At 39.8% G+C, this 16,444-nt stretch overlaps 1 protein-coding gene across 20 annotated transcripts in view; it reads left to right on the top strand.

Moving 5' to 3' along the window:
* Positions 1–16,444, top strand: part of ST3GAL6 (ST3 beta-galactoside alpha-2,3-sialyltransferase 6) — a 67,118-nt gene that overhangs the window by 22,111 nt on the left and 28,563 nt on the right. For 11 of the 20 annotated variants that reach the window (XM_021070675.1, XM_021070673.1, XM_021070674.1 and 8 more), the window contains 3 exons: positions 4,814–4,959; positions 11,321–11,420; positions 13,772–13,849. In XM_021070675.1, the coding sequence (XP_020926334.1) occupies positions 11,332–11,420; positions 13,772–13,849 (167 nt within the window). In that variant the 5' untranslated portion in view covers positions 4,814–4,959; positions 11,321–11,331. The remainder of the gene's footprint in view (positions 1–4,813; positions 4,960–11,320; positions 11,421–13,771; positions 13,850–16,444) is intronic. The other 9 variants (XM_021070677.1, XM_021070676.1, XM_021070671.1 and 6 more) reach the window with 3 other exon arrangements.

Genomic DNA, 16,444 nt, shown 5'->3' with positions numbered 1-16,444 from the left:
TATGCTGCAAGTGTGGCCCTAAAAAGCAAAAAAAAAAAAAAAAAAGGGAGTCAAAGTCCTTCCCTAATCTCCTGAGCCACTGGGTTTGCAGAACTCTTGAGCACTGTGAACGTAGGCTGAAGAAAGGGCTGTAGGTTTCTTGCTGCCAGAAACATCTTAATTTAATGAAATCTGGGTTGTAATCTTGGGGATGTGTGGAACTGCCTTTTCCTGGCAATCCTCCATCTCCTGGCATCAAAAAATGGAAATATTTTAAGTTTTTATAGCCTAATGATGAAAAGTATGGATTCTGGTGTGTGCCTCGGTTCAAATCCCAGCTCTGCCACGTACTTCTTGGTTATCCTTGGGTACATTATAAATTCTCTGTTTTAGTGTCTTCTTCTGTATGCTAGGAATGACAATAGCACCTTTCTTAAAGGGTGATTTTGAGGATTAAAAGAATTATGCATCTGTCACTTTAAGCGTTCAGAAAATTTAAACTACTTTTATTGGCATTGCCTTGTTTATTCTTCTTCCTCCATTTTCAAGTTTAGGTCTGACAGGTAGCTCCTCATCCTTACCTTGTTACATGTTGCTGATTGAACTGGGCATTTGCTTCTGAGCCTAGAACACAATAGTTAATCCCTTTCAACATTGTAATTGATCCAAATCAGAATGTAAGATGAAAGCTATTTGCCAGTTCAGATTATTTGTAAAGTTCTTGACTTTATTTCTTGCTTCAAGATGTAAATTTTATATTCTGATTACTAATCTGGGTTATTTATTTGGTTTTACTAAGATTCAGAGCAGTTTTATTAGGAAAAGCATAAAAAGGTATGGCTTCTATAGCAGAGATGGTGTCTAAGATGAGTTTTCCAAATGAATTGCTATAATCTTGAATGTCTTTTGTTTATATTTAGAAGTAGATCAGTAAGTCTTCCTACCACAGATATTTGAAATATTTAAATAATTGTGGAGAAATAATAGCTAGTCTAGTAATGGAAGCTTAATCTTTTGAGGCTATTATTATACAATGTCATTAGTTGTTTAGGATCTTTACCAATAGGTTATGAAGGCAAGCCTTTGTATATGAATGGCTAATAAATACTTCATTAGTTTTAAAAGAATTAAAAACAAGATTAGGAGAGTACTAACCATATGCTGAATATTTTTCTAAGTGTTTTATGTTTATGGCTTATATAGCTCTATTAGGTAGTATATTTATTCCCATTTCATAGCTGGGGTGTAAAGGGGTTAAGACATATCTGAGGGTCATACCGTTAGACAGAAGCAGGGCTAAGATTCAAACCCAGGATATCAGATTGCCCAGAAGACAACGGTAACACCTAATTGTACTGTTTCAAAGAATAAATTGCATGAAGAAGTAAGATGGAAGGATCAAATTAAAGAAGTCTTAAATGTCAGGCTAAGTGATTTTTCTGTGTATTTGGCAGACAATGGGAAGCCACTCACAGTTTTCCTTCAGGGTGGGTGACAAAATGAGAACTGGCCTTTGAGCATTTTATGCTGGTAGAGCCTGTGGGTTGGTTTAGGGGGAAGAGAAATTAGAGATCATTGTTAGTAGCTGAGGAGTAATGAGACCATTGGTGAAGGAAAGCGGATTCAGATAAGAGCTTGAGAACACCTGTTTTTAGGTGTGCCTGCCAAGGAGGAAGAGGAGAGTTAGAAGCTCAGGCAGCAGGAGTGAGACCCAGGGCCACCTATGGGAGGTGTTTCAGGAATATGAAACCGTAGAGATTGGAAAGGATTGGAATGAACCAAAGACTCGTAGTGGGTTATCATTGTGCACCCATGATGAGAGCGGAATCATGCTGGAGGAAAATCCACATCAGAATATTTTCCTGCACTGCTGATGCCACCACAGACTCTGCTACTTATGGGTGAAGTCGCCTTGGGCAAGTTTTGGCTTTTTTCTAAATCCTGTCTGCCTCTTCTGTAATATGGTGACATAAGACCTTACTCTGTCTAAATGCCCTGGACTCCCTGCAGTCTTTCCAGGTCTTTCTAAGGTCTGTGGTTCCTAGATCTAGTTGTGAATAGCACTACTTGGACATGTTGTGAATGTTTGGTGAATCAGTAGGCCCCTTTGAGGTGAATCAGAACGTGATGCAAATGAAGTGTGTGTCCTATAGGGGTAATCTGAGAGGAGTCCTATGTGTTTTCTTTTGGAAATAACAGTAGTGACACTGGTAGCAGATGGAAGGATGAGGCTGTAAACAATATAGGAATTAAAACGTCCAGGGAGTTTACAACGAGACCACAAACACCCTCCATAATGAGGAGGGAAATTTTTCTCAAAGCCACTTCTTTTCAAAGAGAGTCACACTAATTTCTTCAGAAAAAATTCTGTTGATTGGAAATTTTAAAAGGTCAAGCCCAAAAGAGTTTTAAAAGAGGTAGCATGGAACTTAGGATGAGCTTCCACTTCCTCTCAAAAATTTTTTGTGAGCCCTGATCCTCTCCACAGGCTGTAATGCTTCTTTCCTCTGGCCTTCTCCTGCAGCGCTTCTCAGACACACAGATCACCTGGGGATTTTGTTAAAACTCAAGAGTTCCTGTCGTGGCTCAGGGGGCTAAGAACCCAACATGGTATTGATGAGGATGTGGGTTCTATCCCTGGCCTCGTTCAGTGGGTTAAGGATCTGGTGTTGCTGAAAGCTTCGATGTTGGCCACAGGTGCGGCTCAGATCTAGTATTGACATTGCCGTGGCTGTGGCATAGCCAGCAGCTGCAGCTCCGATTTGACCCCTAGCCTGGGAGCTTCCACATGCCTCAGGTGAGGCCCTACAAAAAACAAAAACAAAGAAAACACACATTTGACTCAGCACATCAAGGGGTGGAGCTGAGATGCTACAGTTCTACCAAGTTCCCAGGTGACGCTGATATGACTGGTTTGTGGCCCACACTCTGAGAAGCAGGGATCTGAAATATTTAGTTTTATTTCTCACAACAGAGCAGTTGTGCTCATCTTGAAATAGTGTAACTCACTTTCCCCACCAAACTGTGAGCTCTGTTCCCCATGTCCTAGTAGAGTACACACCTGTAGTGAGTGTTCAGTAGTAAGAGATTAATCCAGTCTTACTTCTGTCGGTGATTTGTAGTATTCATTGGCATCAATAATTTGAATTGTTATAGATGGGGGCTTTATTCTTTTAACTGAGTGATTTAAACAAATGTGTTTTTCAGATATGGGCACTGGAATGTAATATAAAATTTTCATATAAAGTTAAATAAACATTTACCATATGACCCATGAAAACATGATCACCCAAAGATTTGTACTTGAATCTTCAATGTAGCCTTTTTTATAATAGCCAAAATCAAAAGTTAACCAAATATCTATTAGCTTGTGAATTGATAAACCGATTGTGTAATAACATACTACTTAGCAATGTCAACTGATCCTAAAAAGAGCCTAAGAGTTGAGAATCATGTTTTATTCAATGACCCTTCTGACAACTATAGCCTAAGACACAGCCCCTCATATAACTCCGTGGAACTTTCCCAAAGAGGTAAGAGAGAGTCAGGAAATAGAGGAGTTTTTGCTGAAAACAACAACAAACAAACATGTTGAACATCAAACAATTACTGTTAATCACAAAAAACAGACATCTGAAGTTAATGATTTTAGTGCTTTTCTATGTGTGGGAAGATGCAAGAGTCTCCTTTGATGTACATCTTGACTCTTCCAAGCCTATATCCTGTTTTTCTCCACCTCAGAGTACACTGTTGGGGTTTGGGGAGGACTGGAAGATTGGCTACAGTGGCTGATGGTTTGATGGCAGGCAATGTTGTTGTTTACTGGAATGACAGGCAACTTTTTATTATTTTCTTTTGTACACAGCAATAAAAAGAAAAAAAAAAGAATGAGTTCCTGGTAGAGGTAATAACATGACCATTTTTTTTTCAGAAGCATTATACTAATTGAAATATGCCAGAAATAAGAAACACACTGTATGATTCCATCAATACAAACTTTGAGAAAGCCAAACTAGAGTGGTAAACAGATCAGAGGCTGCCAGGAAGTGAAGGAAGAGAGTTGCCTACAAAGAGGGACACAGGAACTTTTGAGTTAGATGGGAATGTTCAGTAAGATTTAGGGGTTGTTACACAACCTTATATATTTGTCAAAAGTCATGAAATTGCACACTTAAAAGAGGTGAATTTTATTATTAAAAATTTTTCCCTCAAAAAAGTTAACTTTAAAAGTTGGGAGTTCCCATTGTGGCTTAGCAGTAATGAACCCAATGCAACCCCTGGCTTTGTTCAGTGGGTTAAGGATCCAGTGTTACCATGAGTTGTGGTGTGTGTCACAAACTCGACTCAGATCGTATGTTGCTGTGGCTGTGGTGTAGGCCAGTGCCTGCAGCTCCCATTAGACCCCTAGCCTGGGAACTTCCATATGCTATAGATGTACCCCTAAAAAGACAAAACCCCCAAAAAACAAAAACAGCACTTTAAAAGTTGGCCACCATCATTAACCTGTTAATAATATCTAATACTCCTTAGAGGCTGTCTTATCAGTGGGACATTAAGAAACAGAGTAAATTTCCACCCTGGGAGAAGAAATGGGTCACTGGGAGAAAATATGAATAAACAGTAGGAACATAAGAAGTTCCCTTAAAAGCGTCTTTGTGTATTTTCAATGGAGCTGAGTCTACAGGGAGAGATCTTGAAAACAGGAACTTCAGTTCATTTATTTTTAGCATCTAATACAGTGTGCTATTAGCTGAATGATTTTTGTATGTCCTGCTGGGCTATTAAATAAAATTCTGCTGAAAGGTCATTTCTCTCCTTTTTATATTCTTTACAGTGAGCACACCCAATTTTCAGGACAGGATTTGGTCATCTGCTTCTGCAGTGAGGGCTCAGCTTTTATTAGATGAAAAGATCTGTCTGTATATACTAAGGAGGAAATCTGGCAAAAGCATTGGCTTTCCTGAAATATTGGAAAAAGAGGTATGTGCATACATGTAGGAACTAGGTGCCTAGAATTGTATTAAAAGAATTGAGGGAAGAAGAGAGAAATTGTTAATGATAATTTAGAAATCAACCAGCATGTGTACACTTGGCCCAATTTGTTGAAACTATGTAAGTGGCTTTTATGAAAGAGGAAGTGTAAAGGTCAAATTATAATTTTCTGTAAACTTAGTGATATCAGATGTTTTTCCCTTAAGTATTAAATAGCAGTGGCTTAGAACTTCAGATTTAAATTTAGCTTTTTTTTAGGTGGTGTAATATTGCATACTACTTAATTTTAAATGTGCTATTCTTTGTTTCTAAACTATGGCCTCTTCACAATTTTCAGCTCCTTTTAGCAGAAGACTACTAATTCCTTAAGATTTATCTCTTTAATTGTGAAATGAACAGTTTTTTATATTATAATGTTACTAAGTAAGTGTATTTTAATAAATGCATACATTTAATGTGCATTATCCCCTTGCTTTAAAAAGGTATTAAGTGGGAGTTCCCTTGTGGTGAAGCAGGATAAGGTTCTGGCATTGTCACTCCTGCCAGAACCTTATCCTTGGTCGGGAACTTCTATATGACACAGGCGTGACCAAAAAAAAGGGTATTAAGTGAATATATTAAATGTATGCTGTTACAGTAAAAAATACAGTAACTAAAATTTTCCAGAATGTACAATTTTAAAGTTTTCCATAGGAGCTCCCTGGTGGCTCAGCAGGTTAAAGATCCAGTGTTGTCACTGCTGTGACTCTGGTTACTGCTGTGGCACAAGTTCGATCCTTGGCCTGGGAACTTTCCCATTCTATGGGTGCAGCTAAACAAAATGGTTTCCCATAATGTACAATTAAAAAATCCATAAATCTCTCTTGCGGTGAAGATTCTAACACCCTTGCTTTCATTGTTGTGTGTGAAAAGGGCTTAGGGTAGTGCTGAGGATTTTGTAAGTACTTAATGAGTGGAGCTATTATTTACATGATGATCAGCAACAGAGGGTGGAGGTTGTTGGTATATAAATGAGGCGACTGAACACATTTGGATCATGCCATTAATAATAAGGACCACTACTTGAAAGAGGGAGTTAAAGAGGACTGAGACCCTTCCATCCATCACTGTGAGGTCCTGTGTTTCTCCTTTACGACTTGGGCTTCACAGAGATGGCTCAGGAGACCCGTGGGGCTGGACTTGAAAACCTAGATGTGAATGCATAGCTCAAGCTGCAGTTCATGCTCACCAGGGCATGTGATTGCAGAGAAGGGTCGTACACTGAGGATAAATACAAAGAGGAAGGATGGCAGGTTGTAAGATTTATTGCCAGGTTCAGACCATCTCAGGTGTGTGTCATTGTGAACAGAGCACTGGCAGAGACCTGAGTAGAGAAGGGCCTCTTCCAGGGCTGAATGGACACAGGCTGTCAGCAGGGCCACCTGGTAAGACTGTAGAGGTGAGCCTTGAAGTGGGGGGCACCTGGCTAAGGGGAAAGTTGTGACCGGAATCCTGCCCATGCCAAGATATGTGCCCACAGGGCTATGTGGAGTCGGAAGGGATGTCCTTTTCTAATTTGCACAAAGATACAAGTTAATGAGCATTTTTGTGGCATAGCAGCACACTGGGTGAACAGAGAGAACAGCAGCAGAGCAAAGCATCTGTCACCGGGAAAGCAGAGGGTATCAGGACAGAGCGGATGGGGACCTGGTTTACAATCCCAGTGACTAAGGAATTGGAAGCTGGGTTGCAGAGCTGCTGGAGTGACTGAGAGAAGAATGCAGACCTTGGAAAACTTGGATATAATTCAGGGACCTGGCAACACTCGGGCTGGTGAATGAGATGTCCAAGGTCAGCGTGGGATCAGCAGCAACCTGACCAAGCTACTGTGCTGCTCCTCCCAGGCTTCTCAGGATCCTTTTCTTTGGATCAGGATCAGTCCCAGAGGTTGGGGTGGCACTGAACCTACGATGCAAACTGAGCATAGCAAGGCCAGGCAGCTTGGGTCCATCCATGTGTGTTTCCTCTTTGCAGTTACATGATATTGATTGAGATGCCCACAGGGTTTTTGTGCTTGACAAATAGAACAATGTTTCTGGAATTTTTGCTGAACATGCTTTTTTCTAACAAGCCCTCAGCCATGCTGACCCTCAGAGCTGCCGTGTCTCTTTGGCTGCCCTTTAGCTCTCTTCCCTGCACCCACATCTGAATTTGCCAAGCTGCTAACAGGAAGTTGTTGGTTCAGATTTTCTCCTTTTTAGCTCCCCACCCCCATGCCTTTCGTCTGGATAGGCAGGGTGACACCAGGAAGAGAACTGTGAGTAAGAAATAGTCACACTTGAGTCTGTTTCTGCTTCTCACACTGTGTGAGCTGGGACAACTCAACCCCAGAAACTTTAAGTTCCCTCTTTCCTCAAGAAGATCATACCTACACCTCCATTGATCAAGCTCGTTTTGAGCCTTAAATGAAGCGATGGATGTATAAGAATTTTATAAACTTATATAATATACTTTTATTATTAAAAAGAAGAAAAAACTATTGCCAGGATTGAGCTTGCTTTGGCACATGTAGATTATTCATATATTGGGTTAGGTATCATGATTTGAGAAGAAATAGGCATTTGATCTCTGTCAATCCATCCTATTCTCCCTTGATACCCTCTACCCACACTTCAGATGAATAATAGCTTTATGACTTCGACTTTGTAAAGGGGGTTTTATGGACCTTGGCCTTAGCAGCTGCCGCCAATATGCTGGTATGTTTCGTTTAATGTCAAGATCTGGAAACTGGTTGTTTTGGTGGTTGAAACTATACTGAGGAGGCTTTTTCCCCCCCTTAGAGCAAGACCCTGAGTTAAATTCTAACTGGTTTTCTTTTGAAATCTTTTTGCTCAAAGCAAATTAGTGGTTTTATTCATGGAATTATAATTAGAAGATTCATTTATTTGTGGATATTTTTCCTGTGAGCAAGCAGAGGAACTCCACGTGTTTATCACAAGGATATCCTTTGCAGCTTTGAATTGCCCGTGACATGTGAGTGAGTGGTGAAACTTGTGAAATTTTTCCCAGGTGCTGGCTATATGCAGTGGCTCTTCACAAGTAGGTTCATCTTATTTTTTGAAGGAAAATGTTTTTCCTTCCAAAAAAAAATGTTTTTTCATACTTCTCTGTTTTCAGCTAAACTACATATTGGTGAACGAAAAACAGCAATTTCACTTGCCCATACTTATGTGCTCTGTAAGATAATGTATAAATTTCCCAAGGAATGTGTTTTGAGGGGCCGATAAGCAAATTGAATTGCAAATACTTAGTTCTTTCTTTAGACCTTCATATGCTATCTTAGATGTAAATATGTTTTCAAAAAATTGCTGATATTGATAATTGGCATCCTTGTTGGGTGTTTGCATAATCTAACATTACTCTGGGTGGAATCTTTTATATTTAACTTGAGTATTCAAGCAGGTTGTATGGTGATTCTTTTGGCTTATGCCAAATGCCCTACAGGATGGTCTGAAGCCTGGTAACAGTAATTTCTAACACTGTCTTGGTCCAAATCTAACTTGTGGATTCTAGGACTTAATAGAGCTGCCTAATACCCTCTTATGTCTGAGACTGTCAGATGTACAACACAAAAGGCTTAATTACAGTGTATTTTCACAGTAATCACAGAGTATATAAAGACTTCCATTGTGGTCTTTGGAGTCTTTTGTATTTATGTTCATGTTTGAGTGGCACTTGCATGAAAAAAACCAAAATCAAACATTTTGCTGAGGCCCATTCAGTCAAAGGGATGAGCCACGCCCAGTCCACACCAGCTCCCAATATCCTGTTGTCATGAAGCATGGCTCATGGCCTCTGGCCAAAGTGTTTAATATTATCACTTCTCTCACACATGAAGAGGAAAAAGCAAAGCTAGCATTTTTTGAACATCATAGGGACCAGGCTCTGGGCCAGCTATCTTGCTGCCTTGTTTCCTCAGTTAACCACCTCAGCGATGTATCTAATATTTCCAGTGCCTTTTTTACTCTGGTCATTTCAAGCCTTAATCTTCTCTATTATGTGGATTTTATCAATTTCTCAAGAAACACAGAACCATACTTTAAAAAAACAAAACAAACAAACAAACAAAAAAACATTAATGATCATGCAGATGCAGTTTATTTCGGTTACCAAGAAGAATTTAAGGTGATTTTAAAAATCACAGTACATCAAGATGTACCTTACAGATGGGGGAAGAAAACAGAATAAAGTGGAAAGGGAGGCGCAGACCTGACGTGACCTATGCATCCCTTCCCTGCACTACTTCCTTAGCCAGCAGGGAATGCTGGTCTTTCTGCCAAAGCCAAGGCTATTCAGTTCTGTGAGGCCCCTAAGAATACAGTGCAGGCTGCATTAAGCATAGGCCAAGTCTCCCTTTGTCTTTCTCCAAACCTATGCACTATACTGTGTAGGGAAAAGGCACAGCTGGCTTTAGTTTCAGATAACCATCAACCATAAAATATACAGATTTACTCAGCACATAGTTTTGTGTCATAGGTTGTGCCAGACGCCCATCATTTTGGCTAATCTATCTAATAGTCCAGAGAGGTGTGTTGTGTGCCCTCACTTCTCAACATGGGAGGACAGTCAGGTTGCAGGAGGTAAACTGATTTCCCAAAGGCCCCTCAGGCCAGGAGTTATGTGGAGTTGGGCCATGAGTCAGTTCTTCTGATTTCTACCAGTGTTGGTTTGCCGGGGATTATGTCCACTGAATTAGAAGTATGTGTAAACTGAAGTTTGCTTATTTAACGCATTCATTTGCTTCCTTCTGACATAGTCTTCACTTCTAATTAGTTTATAATAGTGGCATGTGGGGGTGGTGGCTGCCTTAATAGCGGTGAGAAGCAACAGCTGACAGCACAGGAGGAGCAACCAGCAGTCCCCACGGGATAATTGCCATCATCTAGCATCACCTCCAGACAGCCCCACACCTTTATGAGCTCCAAAGGGTCTCCACTCTGATGGATCCCAGAACAATGATGACTTTTGTTACGACGGCCTCACATTATCAAGAACAGCTTCATTCACGTTCAGCAGATTCTACTTGAAGGCAATAGAGTGCTTTAAGACTCTAAGCAGACTCACACCTTCTGCTCTGCCTCACTCCAATCAAGGCTAACAGATCTGGACAGGAATGGGCGGAGGGGTACATTCAAGGATCTGGATGAACCAGAAACTTGAGAAGAGAGGCAAAGAAATAGTATATCTTTTTAAGTGACATGCATTGAAGTAGATCTAGTTTAGAAACCTAGGATGTATTAAATTTGTTCTTACGAATTCTTTAATTCTTTTAAGTTCTTTAATTCCATGTAAAAGTGAGAACAGACTCATTTCTGCCTTTGAAGCAGAAGTGGGAACTTAAAATGTTTTAGGCTTTAAAAATGCCTTTTATGTTGTAAGGGGAAGTTTTTTGGGGGTATTTATATTCTAGAGAGGATCGTGTCCAGGTTTTGTTAATGTGCAGTGTACTATACTGTACATTTAGTATACAAACCAGCAAATAACTAGCTAAATTTCCCTGTGTTGTTTTATGGTGCATCTAAAACTGTGTAAAAATTGAGGATATGGGAAATATTTTTTAGTAGTTCTTTTCCCCCAGTTTTTTTTTTTTTTTTTTAGGGCCACACCTGTAGCATATAGGGGTTCCCAGGCTAGGAGTCAGATGGGAGCTGCAGCTCCTGGCCTACAGTGCAGCCACACCTGCAATCTATACCACAGCTCATGGTAATGCCAGATCCTTAACCTACTGAGTGAGGCCGGGGATGGAACCTGCATCCTCATGGATACTAGCTGGGTTCGTTTCCACTGAGCCACAATGGGAAGTCCTCCCCTAGTTTTTTTAAATGATAAGAAGGACTTTTAGCATATACGGCACTTAAAAGTCATTTAGATCACTGGTGAAGTAAAATGTCTTTTACATCTTAAGGCATACCTTCACTTTCTTTTGAGAGAGGGAAAAAAATAGGCATTTTTTAATTTCTGAAAAAAATTTTGATTTTGAGCAGGTGTATAACATTCTGTTCTGAATGGATTTTTTTTTTTTTTTCTTCTTATCCAATGTAGGAAAGTAGTATGGAAGCCACTAGCTTTGAAACCATGGAAGTGTTTTATTGGTCTAAACATGAATCCTATTGTATTAATAAGAGGATGAGGAGAGACAGTAAAAATATTCTTTCTGCAAATTTAATGGGTGTTTCCAAAATCATGGGCTTACCTCAGTTTCTTCTACTCTTCTCTCTGTTTATTCCGTAATGCATATATGTAAGGCATTGTGTCCATCCACCTGTATACCAATCTTGCCTTTTCTTTGGCATCACTCCTTGTGTTTCAGGTGGGCCAGCCATGAGAGGGTACCTTGTAGCCATATTCCTGAGTGCTGTCTTCCTCTATTATGTGCTGCATTGTATATTGTGGGGAACAAATGTCTATTGGTAAGTTTTATTTTTGCTGTTTGAAAATGACTCCCAAACTGGTCTTTCACTTGATACACCAGTGATATTAGAGGGATCTATTTTAAAACAAAACAAAACCTTGTAACATGTTAAGCCTCTTCTAGCCTTTCCATTAAAAATTGGAGTTTTACCATTCTAGTATCCTGTACATTGCATCTAACAGTTTAAATGCTGGTAAGCAACACCTTTTTCTTGACTTTTCAGTGCAGCAGTGGTGTCGTCCATCTTTGGGACATAACATTCTTATTTATAATAACTCATCTTCTTGAATTGATGGAGTAATTCTTGGACTCACTGGTACTAGATTCTTAGAGCCTAAAATCCTTGTATTAAAGATTGTTGATAAAATATAGATACTACATATAGTTTCATTTGTTTAAAAATATTTTGGTAAATAATGATATATGTACATTTATAACGATATATGACTTTAACTTGAATTGTCACATATGAAATTTGAGGAGGCACAAGTAGCTTTATTGCAGAGAAAACTTGTGTAGTAAGCTTTTTATTCTTTTCCCTATTGTTGGTCCTTTGGTGAGGAATGAAGTCGATGACTTTTAAATGCTTGAATGGGTTGTAGTATATGATATGGAAATAAACCACATAACAACTTCTTGTCTTAGGCAAAAGTTCGGTACTTTTTGCCGGTGTTTCAATAGTAGATCCTAGATCATGTTTCTATTTTTTGTTTGGTTTGGTTTTTACTAGATAAAAAAATAAATTGAAGCTTCTGAATTTGTTTTCATCACTGGTTGATTGAAAAATCATTGTAATGCTCATTATGGATGGAATTTAGGCAAATCATTGTAATGTTCTTTATGGCCACTGGAAAAACCCAGGGCTAGGTGGGTGGGTTTGGCCCTGAGTTTTGAAGCTTTGGATTTAAATACTGAGCCAGAGATCTTAGAAGTAAGATTATACACCGCATGAGGATCCTGGATCTCCCTCCATCTCTGCCATCTCCTGTCTCTGCCCCATACTTAGTAATAGAAGACAAGGACAGAAAAGACAGCATGAAGTTTACTAGACTGCAACTTCCCTATAAATCCTATTCTTGATAAAGATTACAATGAAAAGGGCCTGAATTCAGCACTTTTTTTCCCTAAGCTAATCCATAATTCCAAATATGGAAAGTACTGTGAAATTACCTCAGATGCATGTTTTGCTGTGAACTTGCTTCCTTAAAAAATTATTTAAGACAAATAATTGTCTTTTTAAAAAAATAAAACCACCCAAAACTTATCTTCACAATATCCCGCAACAGCATTTTTTCTGTTTTAATAACCTAAGAAACCAAGTAATGTTGTGGGTGTGTGTGTATATATATATATATATAATATATATATATACTTCATTTTGTTCTGTGACTATAATTTGGCTTTTGTGGCTTGGTGTGCTGGTCCACAAATACCATAAATACGGACCTTTCTTACATGTACATCAGGAGATCTTTGCGTTTGGGGTGGTTATGAAAGATTTTTCTTGGCACACTAGCCTCATAGTTCAGAAACCTAGCTGTTCTAACCATGGGAATTTTGCATCAAAAAAAAAATTGAAAAAGAATGGTTCAGGCTATTTCTTTCAGTTTGAATCATGTGATTTTAGAGAAAACTGATTAGCTTTCTTTCTTAGACTAATTCTTCACGCAATTACTGATCATCAGTAATTTCTTCTATTAAGCTGTTCTCCTCTTTCCTGGCTGAGTCTGGATCCTGCAGGCTCATCTCCATCATTGATTTTCATTGTTGTGCTCTGTCTTGTTTCACAATGCCCTTTTAAAATGTGGAGACAGTGCCCCATTCAGGAGACACACAAGTGCCTAACCTGTGCCAAGAATGGAGGAGAGTTAGGACTGTAAATATGGGACTTGTGGGGTCCCCAGGTCACAGGAGCTGTGGAACCTGCTCAGCACAGAGTCTCTGTAGGGTTTGCTGCCTGTAGGTATCCCACATGTGGCGTGGAGGACCCAGATAGCCCTGTGCATTTGGGCTGGGTTGCATTTCACGGGCTTCCAGGACTTCTGCAATGTGGGCCTGGTTGTGGCTTCCACAGTGTGGTGATCCTGATTCTCAAAGGGTTCTTTGAGTCACTTCTGGGTCACTTGGCACTTTAGCTTTTTGCAGTTTCTCTTGCTCTGCATCTATAACACCTCAAATGTGTCCAGGACTTGGAGAAGTTTCTCTCATAGTTCAGGGGCTGCTATGATTGCTGTTCCTGGCCCAAGAAGCCTCTCAGTGGTGGGCCCCCCAGGGGTTCCCAGCGCTTTTGCTTCCCGTGGCCTGGTTCCCTGGTTCTGGTTTCTGACTGACACTATTTTTGTCTCATAGGGTACCACCTGTGGAAATGAAGCGGAGAAATAAGATCCAGCCTTGTTTATCAAAGCCAGCTTTTGCCTCTCTCTTGAGGTAAAAATGCAAAAGAAACTGTGGCACACAAAATGTTCAAAATGTGTTTGGAGTCATTCTCCACACTGGTTTGCTTTTTTCATGCAAATCTTAGCAGTTATAAAGTAGATACCCAATAATTAAGGAAAATGAAAATCCTGTGTCTTTGGGGGCTTTTAGGCAGAACTCTGGTTTATATTTTAAGTGAAGGCAGTGAAGAACTCGGTGAGACCAGTATTCTTTTCACACAGGTGAGATGAGAGAGATTTGTTTGTTTGATCATAAAAAAGTGCACTGTTGGGAGTTCCCATAGTGGCTCATCAGTGGTAACAAACCTGACTAGTATCCATGAGGATGTGGGTTTGGTCCCTGGCCTTACTCAGTGGGTTAAGGATCTGGTGTTGCCGTGAGCTGTGGTGTAGGTCGCAGACACAGCTTGGATCCCACTTTGCTGTGGCTGTGGTGTAGGCCAGCAGCTGTAGCTCAGATTTGATCCCTAGCCTGGGAACTTCCATATGCTGTTCCTGGGGCCCTAAAATGCAAAAAAAAAAAAAAAAAAAAAAAAGCACACTGTCCTTGAGGGTTTTGTTTTCCCCCTTTGCTTCCTTGTTATTTTGTGGTTCCTTCTTCCTTCCCTCTACATTAAACTTCATAGTAGACATTTTCCTTTCATAGATGTTTAATCAACTTCATAGAATAGAAATAATTATTGTTTATTATGGTTGTCGGGACTTGTAGAGAATTTACTTTCCCAACCATATATATTCTTTTCCTCTGTCACCTCAGCTTTGATAGAGTGCTGGTCAAAATGCTTCCAGATAAATGGAAATAAACAACAGTCTGGTCTGGGCATGTTGACTTGTATAAAACAAATACAAGCTTTCCAGCATTTTATCTTGAGTCAAAAAATTCACATTTTCTTTTTCTTTTATTGTGTTATTGCACCTTTCCATTACTGGTTCTTAGCCTTTTGATGCTACAGGTCCCTTTATTTATTTATTTATTTATTTATTTATTTGGTGCGGGGGGGGGGGGGCGACAACAAAGAGATTTTATCTGGTTTTATTGTTTAAAGTTTTATTTAAGTATAGTTGATTTACAATGTTGTTATAATTTCTGTTGTACAACAGAGTGATTTAGTTATGCATATACACACATCATTCTTTTTCAGATTCTTTTCCCTTATGGGCTGTCACAATTCTGTGATATGGGTAGATATCACTATCATATCTGTGATATGGGTAGTGATATTTGGGCAGAGTTTCCTGTGCTATACAGCAGATCCCTGTTGGCCAGTCATTCCATATACCTCAGTATGCCTATGTACAGGTCCCTTTAAAATCAGACAATTATCTGGGAAACTACAGATATATAAAGTATTTTTATATATGACTACAGGTCTATCCATGGGTGTGTGTCCTCTTAGGACCACTGCAAAACTAGAAGAGTGATTTTAAACTTTTTTTAAAAAAGCATGACCCATACAGTAAGAAAGTTTACTTTGGAACTTAGTATTCATATTCATACATATTTATAATAAAAAAGAATTTTTACCCTTCCTACTGCAGACACTTTTATTCTGTTCTATTCACTTTTTAAAAATGTGCTGATCATGACTCGAAAAATGAGTTCATGAACCAAGTATGGGTTGCAGACTGTAGGTTTAATATGCTACTGTAGGAGTTCCCATTGTGGCTCAGTGGGTATCTGTGAGGATGCAGGTTCAATCCCTGGTCTCCCTCAAAGTGTTAAGAATCTGGTGTTGCTGTGGTTGTGGCATAGGCTGGCAGCTGTAGCTCTGATTTGACCCCTAGCCTGGGAACTTACATATGCCACAAAGGGGGGCCCTAAAAAGAGAAAGAAAAATGCTGCTGTAGAATCTAGGTACTCTTCAGCTTCAGAGAAAAAAGATAGTTCCTTTTTGAGAAAACCCAAGGGGTTAAAGTAGTCATGTCAGTTAGTTCAGCAGGTGTGTAAGTCTGCAGAGGAAGTGACTAGCAGATGCCCATTTGTCATGTAGATAGCCTTCCTTGGAAGCAGGCTATCTCACTTCCCAGTAACTATGGGGAGGGGCTGTGCTGAGAACACACCTGCCTTGGCATTAAGCTTGGGTGTGGTTTCAGCTTTGCTGGGCATGGGTTCCTGACTCCAAATAATAGTTCCTTCACGTTTTATAGCTTCAGTTTGTCTTGTCAACTGAAAACAAAACAAAACAGCACAACCTGGAAGTTGAGAATTATGTTTTCTTTGGGGAGTTTATGGAGACTAGAGCCTGGCATGGCCACCTCTCAGATAGCTCTGAAAGACTGTTCCAAAGAGTGAGGGAGGAGGCAGGGTAAATACGAGTTTTTGCTGAAACAAACAGGTAGTCAGACATCAAAAAATGACAGCTATTCACAAAAACGGACATCTCAAGTTAATGATTTTGATGCTTTTCCATGAAAAGGAAGATGTAGGAGTCTGGTATTAGTGAAATAATTCCCTCGATATGCACTTTACCTAAGGCCAGTATCCTGTTTTTCTCCATCCTGAATTCCCCTGGGGTGCACTGTCTGGGGCAGCTGCAGGGGCTCAGGGGCTGAAGGCCTGATGGCAGCAACATCCTTTGTTTACTGA

Source organism: Sus scrofa, chromosome 13, assembly GCF_000003025.6.
Source record: "Sus scrofa isolate TJ Tabasco breed Duroc chromosome 13, Sscrofa11.1, whole genome shotgun sequence".
Classification (NCBI taxonomy): Eukaryota; Metazoa; Chordata; class Mammalia; order Artiodactyla; family Suidae; genus Sus; species Sus scrofa.
The sequence above is the reverse complement of the archived record's forward strand: the minus strand, read 5'-3'. Positions and strand labels throughout refer to the sequence as shown.